The 10,164-nt window shown below is 35.5% G+C and overlaps 1 protein-coding gene across 6 annotated transcripts in view; it reads right to left on the bottom strand.

Moving 5' to 3' along the window:
• Positions 1 to 321: 321 nt before the first annotated feature.
• LOC119574145 (tyrosine-protein phosphatase non-receptor type 9-like) overlaps positions 322 to 10,164 on the bottom strand; it is a 194,289-nt gene continuing 184,446 nt past the window's right edge. For all 6 annotated transcript variants that reach the window (XM_037921236.1, XM_037921234.1, XM_037921239.1 and 3 more), the window contains 11 exons: positions 7,866 to 7,981; positions 6,253 to 6,370; positions 4,322 to 4,552; positions 3,958 to 4,092; positions 3,493 to 3,732; positions 3,050 to 3,329; positions 2,404 to 2,602; positions 2,024 to 2,184; positions 1,543 to 1,772; positions 1,152 to 1,359; positions 322 to 964 (listed from right to left, as the gene is read on the bottom strand). In XM_037921236.1, the coding sequence (XP_037777164.1) occupies positions 738 to 964; positions 1,152 to 1,359; positions 1,543 to 1,772; positions 2,024 to 2,184; positions 2,404 to 2,602; positions 3,050 to 3,329; positions 3,493 to 3,732; positions 3,958 to 4,092; positions 4,322 to 4,552; positions 6,253 to 6,370; positions 7,866 to 7,981 (2,145 nt within the window). In that variant the 3' untranslated portion in view covers positions 322 to 737. The remainder of the gene's footprint in view (positions 965 to 1,151; positions 1,360 to 1,542; positions 1,773 to 2,023; positions 2,185 to 2,403; positions 2,603 to 3,049; positions 3,330 to 3,492; positions 3,733 to 3,957; positions 4,093 to 4,321; positions 4,553 to 6,252; positions 6,371 to 7,865; positions 7,982 to 10,164) is intronic.

Genomic DNA, 10,164 nt, shown 5'->3' with positions numbered 1-10,164 from the left:
TAAATCATAATAACACTGATAATGACAATAATGATAATCATAATAATAGTAATATTAATAATAATAATAACAATAATAATAATAATAATAATAGTAATAATAATAATAATGATAACAATAGCAATAAAAAAGCATAAGAATAATCAAAACTATGAACTTCGTGAGTCATGTATAAAAGTTGTATTTACTGTATATGATATGATATGTGCACCTTCCCCCAAAAGGAGAGAAGGCTTATGAAAAAGAAAGAAATAAGGATCAAATAACAATCACAATAATAATGACAATAATCCCTATAAAATAAATAATGAAAAGTTTTCCTTTTTTTTCTGTACATCAAACAGTTAATGTCAAAACTCAAGACCTCAGATTTACATCAATAACAATCACTCAAACAAAAGCACTCAGGAGCACCTAGTGGCTATCAAAGAGGTAACGTGCTTCTGGTCGTCTGGCAAGTTACAGTCCAAGTTTCCATTCTTGCAAACACACACCACCATGCCTTATTCACTGTTACTTCTTCAGGCACGAGACGAGTTTCTCACCGTGCTTGTCTGGTATACAACACTCACTTGTTGACACTTGCACCAAACAACCAGATACATATGTAGTCATTTAGCCATATGGTCCCACCTTTTTTTTAAAAAGTGATATTTCTGTGGCCTTGAAAAAATTCAATACAGATAAGGCTAACAAGTTATTATTGTCCTTCACTTATGCAATAGTAGAAGTCTAAATTAATCGGATTCGGAACCATCTTCCTCGAAACCAGTGAGGTCAACCTCCACTAATTTACCATTGTGTAAGGCATACTCCAAGAGAGCCAGGTGGCAGAACACATACTGGTCTGGCATCTGGATGGAGTAGGCTCTCTGAGAGCGGATTTTCTCCACCGTTCCCTTCACCTCTATTGTTCCCACTTCTTCTAAACGGCGGATGCATATATCAAGGGTGCAGAAGGTTCCTGTTAGATAAAACAAAATACAAATGTATTATTCAACAAAGATCAGTAATATCCTACAGTAAAAAAAGTAATAACCAAATAAAAAAATCCTCATGATATTACAACTGATGGGAGAAAGACAAAGAAAGATAATTACACATAAAAAAGTACCTAAAATCTTCTGTTATAATTATACTCAGCACCATACCTGTTCTACCAATGCCAGCTGAACAATGAACTACAATGGGAGGTCCCAGGGGATGCCCAGTCCATTTATCTCCAAGGCTTGACGTCAGGCGAGCTTGCGCTTCCCGAACATGGGCTAAGAATTCTAGCATGGCCATTGCAGAGTCTGGGACACCATAGTCTGGCCAGGAAGTAAACTGCATATGTTCTACCTTCCTCTCATCACCACTCTAAAATGTTGAAAATAAAAAGATTATCAACTGCTTCATATTTGGTATGTTGTACTTCTCATTCTTAAATATTTTGCAAATCTTCAAAAAAAAATTCAAAATACCATAAATGAACAAACAGTATGTTGCTTAAATATGTCTAATAGTGTCAGTGTCAAAAAATATATACGTAATGATATTTACCTTATTATCTACAATTGTAAGAGCAGACACAGTGTAATCCCTGTACTGATAGACATGGGTGTTCTTGATAGTAAAATGTGAATGCGACACCTGACCATCTTGTTCAACTGGCCAGTACTGCCCACACTTGGTTCTTCCTCGTTCTACTGCTCTGGTGGTCATCACAATAACACAAACTCTCTGCTCCCAGATCATTCGCCAGAAGTCTCCGAACGTTCCAGGTAAAGGACCTTTTAGGAGATAAAACATGCTTATTTGCAAAGAAATAGCCATTTTTAAATTATTATATCACTGCCAGTCTACCCAGTATCTCTGACATTAGTTATATGACAAATGTAGTATAGCATTTGAAATCTGATACCTGTAATTTAAAGGGTGAGACTTACTGGCTTGTCTATGGCCATAAACAATCATACAGCTGAATAATGAATTAGCTAGTGATTTTGATCCCACAGAATTTAAAAACATTTCTAACACTTACCTTGTGTAGAGATGAAGGCATTCTTCTGCTTGTAACCATCAACATAGTTAGCATTAATGTAGTCAGTATGCCCCTCTTCATCCTCTGCACTCAGAACTACCCGTGAATGATCAAAACATAGGACGTCTGTGTATCTATTTTTAATCTGGTTCCATCTTTTCCTGTGGAAGGGGGATTTTTTCCAGTTAAATTAATCTGGCAAGGTCTACAAATGTCTGTATTTAAGTAAAACAGATGGATTTTAATGCTGCTGTTGCTGCTACTACAACTACAACTAATGACTACAGCCACTCATAAATATAACATAAATAACAGTGATAATAATTATGACAATTATGAGAAACTGGAATGAAGTGACAAGGGTCTTTCTCATTACTTACCTGGAATTCTCAAAAGTTCCATCTGGGGGTCGACTCTTTATCTGTGTATAGTCATGGTAGAGCCCTTGCCGTCCCTTGTCTCTCAAGTGACGCACAAACTCCTCCAGGGAAAGCCCCCGCCCATCATCATAGTGAAGGCTGTCATCATCGCTAAACCCACTGCTTCCACTGCTTGGCGGAGCAAGAGGAGAAACTCTTCCTGCAAATTGAGAAGTTCATTAGACAAGCCTTGCTACATCTTCAAAATTGTCCAATTGCCCTAATAACAATGTTCATTCTAATCCGGGATACAGCACCCACAGTGGGAAAAGCACTATAAACCAAAAGGGTTCAGCAAGGTACTGTCATTAATACCCTTACTATTATCTTATACAAAATCTAAAATATCATGACACTCTACTTAAAACAGGATATGAATCTCAAAATGACAGGATTATTCTTTTCTCCAAAAATCTACTAATATGACTAAACTGTTTATAGGAAACTATCAGGAACTATCAGGGAACTTATCTACTATGCTATTTCTATACTGATCTGATGTGATACTTGCTTATCATTCACTTTAGGGAAAAGAACTGCCACATATATGCATTTATATTTCAGGGAATTCATAAATTTAAATATTCCTATAACATATATTTCTTACCACTGAGTCGTTCCTTGTCGTGCATGACATGCCCGTTAAGATGAACAGTATTCTGTCTATCTGGCTCTGGGGAGCATTCTCCCTTTAAACTTGAGCTGTGCTCGTTTTCATCTTCCTTTTGCTTCCCATCTTCACTTGCTGTCTTTTCCTCCACAGTCGTCAGACTAGATAGTCTTCCTTCTGTGTCTAGATCATCAGCTTCTCCTTCCAAGTCATCCTCATCATGGGAGAAGCTTTTCTCACAAGAACTCCGGTCGTCATCACTGAACTCTGGACATAGCTGTTACATGGAAGAAGTATTCATTAATTTAATCCTATCAAAATATGTCAAACAGTAAAAATAAAGAAATGATCTATCCACCTCTTCCTTTCTTAAATCACAATCAATTCCTACTGAACCATATGAATCAGCATTTTTTTTTTCTTTCCTTCTTTCTTTTTACCTGATCCTGCGATGACAGATTTGGATCGTGGTCCCCTGTAGGTACCATCGTAGAATGCTTTTGGGAGCCTGGAGAGCAGAGGGCTGACTGGGGCGGCAGAGGGAGTTCAGACTCGCACAAGAGGGACGGGTGCCTGTTGGGCATGGAGGCAAGGCACCGTAACAACCACGCGTTGTGGTCAATGATGAGGTTCCCTCCCAGTTCTACTGGCAGACAATCCCCAGGTATATGATTTACAAGCTGGAAAAAGGAAGGGTGATATTAGCATATTGTTTTTAAAAACTCTAAGAGGAAAATGGAACATAAGTTTAAAAAAAATAATAAATGCATCTCCAATTTCATTAAAAGAGAGGGAAGAATGAAAAAAGATACTATTAATAAAAGGAACAATAAAAATCCATGGACAATGATACACAGTTTCCTCAGTATTTTCATAAATAACAAATCTTCAATCTGCACACATACCTCAGAAAGAGAAACAGTGTACACACGGTCACGCAACTTCTCTCGCACAAACAAACGCAGAACTTTGAAAGGTGCCTTGAACCACAATGGCGCAGTTACTATCAGCACCTTTTTCAAACGTGCTGGATATCCGCCCTACAAGGAAACCACAAGAAAAACCTTAATAATAATAATAATAATAATAATAATAATAATAATAATAATAATATTGATTATAAATGGATGATAATCACCATTCTTACAATTTCAATACCTAACAGTCATTGCAATTGTAATAACGATATATCTAATATGAATCAAATGATAATCATACTCCAAAATTAAATATTCTTAACTTTCAAATTATTTCTACATCACACATTACCTTCAATAAAGTAAGTATTTTTTGTGACAACTGATAGTCAAAATTTTGGTATGCAGACTCGCTCATATCATAGATGAAAATCAGCCCGCATCGTTGGGTCTCTCTTGACTCTAAAGCAGCGTCTAACTGGTAGACAACTCCCTGCAGCGTTGTCTGCTGGGTGGTGGCACGAGGGTCATGAAGCCGGGCGGTAAACACCGCAATGGCTGCCCCAGAGGTGTCTCGGCACGGCTGCAAGATAGCAAGAAAAAATTTAAATAATGCCCAACCATATCAACTTGCTAAGCATTCAAAATAATGAGCAAATTCACCAGGTAGTCAAAATAAAATGGAATATTCAAAATTTTGTGAAAATCATTTACTGATGAGAATACGAATACCATATAGGCATTGTACTTTCTGCAATGAAATTTGCATTAAAAATATGAGTAATCACAATTCTGTCATTAAGATAAGAAGTAACACATACAAAGAAACATGCCATAATCTTTAGTGAGCCTTAAATGTTTGCCAGACGGAAATTCTCAAAATTCTGCCAACCTTCAGACCTGCTACTAGGAAGTGACATGGCAGTGATCCTTTTTCATGAAATATATATGTCTCTAGTCTTTCTTTATCCTGGGCTTTGCTCTTTGACTTTTGTTCAATCACATCATTATGCTAATATATCTGGGCATTGGAAAAACCTTATAGCAATGGTAAAGGCCTCCATTCTCAGAAAGAATGCTAAGTGTATGACAGCAAGAGACAGCAACAAAGCAGTCAATATACAGAGTTGTTGGGTAATGCATCTTATTTTGCTTTGCAATGCTTACAAAAACAAAACAAAACAAACTGCCATTGCATAAGGAAAACATATGAGTATTAAAGGACCACACACAGAAAATGTTATAAAATAGTGGGGAGGTAGAAGGCCCTGTTTACATCCTGTCTCTCAACCAAGAGCATCTTTAAAAGCTCTGTATATATAAAATTGACCCTCAATCCTTTATGACCCCTTTCTTATTTCTGCTAAGTTAATGGTTTTGGTATTATTTCCAAGCTTTTTAATCATTAGGCCTCACTTATCATCAAATGAATATCTTTTCTCTCCTGCCATAAAGTTAAAGATTTTCCCTTTTTGATATTACAATTTATAAACAAACACCTTTGTCAGTCATTTGGCATCTCTCTGCCTACTTATATGTCATGGAAAAACATCTCTTGACCTCCCATTCCCCATGAGAATATGCTCAAGAACACTGAGCAAAATGAGAAATAAACTAAAGGATATTGGCAGTGAGAATATGGATGGAAATCTAGACGAATATGAAATGTATGAAATGAAAATAGCAGTGATGATGAGGATAACCACAGAAAAGTTATCTGAAAGCTAGTGCTAGGTTTTACTATCATAATTTTGTTGTTGCTGTTGTCGTTTTGATAATACCTTTAAATTTTTAAAAGCTTAGATCACTATTACTTTTATCATTAATAGTAACCTTACAGCCTAAATGTTAAAAGCTTTACAAGTCTCATGTTACAATTCCTTGATTTTATTACAGTAAAATTATTGCTGAATGCTTTTACCAAAAGAAAATTTACACACATTGTAAAATATTTACAATTTTTTTCTTTATAAATATTAAATAGTATAAATGATTAATAGACCTAAAGCTCCCAAAGGAACATTAGAAATCAATAGAAAACCTGTTGGTCTTGCTCTCTTTACGAATTAAAGAACATAATTTTTTGCAATGTATTTTTCTTTTCTTCTTCTTTATATCTAATATATTTTTTTTAATCTAATGGTACATTTTTGACCATATGATCCTCCCCACCCCACTACTATTCACAAGAAACACAGACATGAAGAAAACAGGTTCTTTTCTGCAACAAACATGCCAAGAGATAACAACTGATTACTCGACCAGGTCAGACCAAACACTTACTAGGATGGTAAATTTCCCTGTGGTGAGCTCAGTCCGAAGTGGATCTGAAGAGGGATTGAGATGGGTGAGGCCTTCCCTGTGTCTGGTTATTTCGTGTTGCTCGTATAAACTCACAGCTCTGGAAGAGACAGGTCAAATCAGTGTAAGTGATTAATTCATACTGACTATAATATAAATTACACATAATAGTAATAACTATATTAATCATAAAAATTGACAAGCATTCCTAGCAGTGATACAATATATAACATGGAAAGACACACATGCACAAGCACACGCACACACACTAATAAGACTCAAGCAGACAGCCTCACAGACACACACAAGGTATATTTAACTACAGCTGACTGAACTCCTAATGAGCTGTAACTGATCCAACTACAGTATGGCCACTGCTCTTATACATTAACCTACCCTGCTGGCAATCTTCTTATCCACTGACCTTATTTATACAATGAGTTTCAATGGCTTAACCTTACTACAATCTTAAAATGCACTTCAAGGCTGTGGGTAGCCAATCATCAAATGAATAAGCCTACATGAGCCACTCGTGATAACGCTTTCATTTCTAACTCGACACACCTAATTCAAATAGAACTTTCCCCAGATGAGGAAATTACAATACAGAAGCACTCTGTAAAATGGCTGATATAACAGATCACACATGAAACAGATGGATACTATGAGTGTCAAAGGGCAGAGATATCTTGTACAAAAATGAAGCTAACTTGAAAATGTCACAGTAAAGTTTATAAAAAGTTAAAGAGGGTTGTCTCACTTAGAACTGAGACTATGTTAGGACACACCCATATAACACTGCAAACCAGACTCCCCTTTTATCATACATTAGTCTACAAGTTTTCCCAGATATCCCTGTACCACAAACAACAACAACATCAGAACACATGAAGATCAGATGCAACACAAAAGATGCTACATCCCCTCCTTGGCATATCCTCTAAGCATGGCAATGAAAACTCCCACTAAGGACACGCAAGGACCAGCTAGAACTTAAGTGTGGGTGGATCGCTTGAATTTAGAAAATATATGCAGCCACAATGAAGCCTATTTCCTACCAGTGTGAAGACTTGTCTTGGCCTGCAACCTGATTTATATCTATTGAAATGAATGCCATTTCTCAAACCTTTGTATCTTATCAATATCTCAAAAGTATATCTATGAGCTTAGTTCACATTTAATACTATCACATCCAATAATAATACATTTTTCCTAACACTCAGATGCTAATCAATGACAGCTTACCAAACTTTGGCATTTGGAACAGCAGCTGCTCTAACTTTAGCCTAGTAAACCAATTTGGTCTCTTGTATTCAAGTTGACTCAGAATAGTCAGTGTCAGCTGAGACAAAGCATGTGTATAGCAAATTAGCAGCATTAAAAAAAAAAAAAAAAAAAAAAAGAAAAAAAAAAAAAATAATAACAATAATAATAACAATAATAAAAACAATAACAATAACAATAACAATAAAATAATAATAATAATAATAATCCATAAATAAATATATATATTCTAAAAAATGTGTTCTCTGATCCCACACACAAATTTGATTACAGAAAAAATACCTAAATACCTAAAAAGAAGTTGTCCTTACCTGCTAACATCAAATTTCCTTGCCATAAGAAACTTGACAGCTGTATTCCATGACAGAGGCCCAACGTTCCGAGACCGTCGCAGCTCATTAACTTGCTCTACAAACTCTTTTGTCGCCTGTGAAAATCAAAATAAAGGAAAACATTAGTACTGCATTCTAATCTCTTCTTAAATACAAATAAAAATTCAAAGAAAGAAGAAAAAAAATCAAATAAGGTACATGATAATGCATGACTCAATCAAATAATTGGGTAAAAGTAGCAATACAAGAATAAGATTTGCATGGACACAAAAAAAAAGAAGAAAAAAAAAAGAAAAAAAAAGATACATCATAACAATGAAAACATCTACAGAAAAGACTACCTTTCAAAAACTAATTTGGCTAATTTCTTCGCCAACACACGTCATCCTTACAACAATTTTGCAACGTACAGAACCAATGTACTACATTCCATATCAACTTTAATCTGGCACACACGCATTTAACTTAACAAATGAACCCTTTGACAAATTACAGTAATGAGCAGCGACCTTAATAAGTAACCTACACAATATTCTCCCTCTGCTTGCTCATTGAGGTCATTCATGGACACTGAACTACCCGCCTCCTGCTTTGGAGGTTCTATGCTGCAGGCAGGCAACGCAAAACAATTGAGGATTTTCATGCCAATATGTATGCATGTACATACGGATGTATGTATATGTAAGAATATGTATGTATATGTGTATATATATATATATATATATATATATATATATATATATATATATATATATATATATATATATATATATATATATATCTTCTTCTTTTAACGGTAGGTTCATGTCTGAGCCGCCGTGGTCACAGCATGATACTTGATTGTAGTTTTCATGTTGTGATGCTCTTGGAGTGAGTACGTGGTAGGGTCCCCAGTTCCTTTCCACGGAGAGTGCCGGTGTTACCTTTTTAGGTAATCATTCTCTCTATTTATCCGGGCTTGGGACCAGCACTGACTTGGGCTGGCTTGGCCACCCAGTGGCTAGGTAGGCAATCGAGATGAAGTTCCTTGCCCAAGGGAACAACGCGCCGGCCGGTGACTCGAACCCTCGAACTCAGATTGCCGTCGTGACAGTCTTGAGTCCGACGCTCTAACCATTCGGCCACCGCGGCCTCGACGATCATGGGCTTCCATGATTTTCTTGGCAATTTAGAGCGGTGGTTTGCCATTGCCTTCCGCCCGGTGTTTTTATCGAGTCACCATCTCTATTTACCCGGCACTGACTTGGGCTGGCTTGGCCACCCAGTGGCTAGGTAGGCAATCGAGGTGAAGTTCCTTGCTCAAGGGAAACAACGCGCCGGCCGGTGACTCGAACCCTCGAACTCAGATTGCCGTCGTGACAGTCTTGAGTCCGACGCTCTAACCATTCGGCCACCGCGGCCCCATATATATATATATATATATATATATATATATATATTATATGTATATATACATATCATATGTATATATATACATATATATGTGTGTGTGTGTGTGTGTGTGTGTGTGTGTGTGTGTGTGTGTGTGTGTGTGTGTGTGTGTGTGTGTGTGTGTGTGTGTGTGTGTGTGTGTGTATGTGTGTGTGTATATATATATATATATATATATATATATATATATATATATATATATATATATATATATAATATTATATGTTATATATATATATATGTATATGATATGTATATATATGTATTATATATATATATGATATATTATATATATATGATATGTATATATTGTATATATGTATTATATGTATATATGTATATATGTATATAGAAATATCTAATAATATTATATAAATATATATATGATACATAATCAATGTATACTTCATATAGGAAAAACTTTCTAAAATATATACATATAATAATGATACATAATCATTATAAACAAACTTACAATGTATTTTTACATCATAGAATAACATACATTCTGAAAACAGTTCATTCATACAACAAATACTATAAAATAACATGCATGCATAACATTACACACAAAATATGCATTATACAACTACTAACATATACATAATCACATCTTATACTTCAAACACTCAAAGTATGATGGCAGCATAACTACAGGATTTCAAACATGGAGTCAACCACATTTAATCCTTTCAAAATGCCACTGTGCACAAGTCAACAACGCAAGACATGGGGGGTGTATTTAATAAAAAAGACAATCGATAAATCCTGCATTTAATAGACATGGGGAGCATCCAAAAGACAATCCTACGTGGAAAAAAATAAATAAATAAATAAAAAATAAAGA

This window comes from Penaeus monodon, chromosome 6, assembly GCF_015228065.2.
Source record: "Penaeus monodon isolate SGIC_2016 chromosome 6, NSTDA_Pmon_1, whole genome shotgun sequence".
NCBI classification, from domain to species: Eukaryota; Metazoa; Arthropoda; class Malacostraca; order Decapoda; family Penaeidae; genus Penaeus; species Penaeus monodon.
Note: the sequence above shows the minus strand (reverse complement) of the source record. Positions and strands in the feature narration are given on the sequence as shown.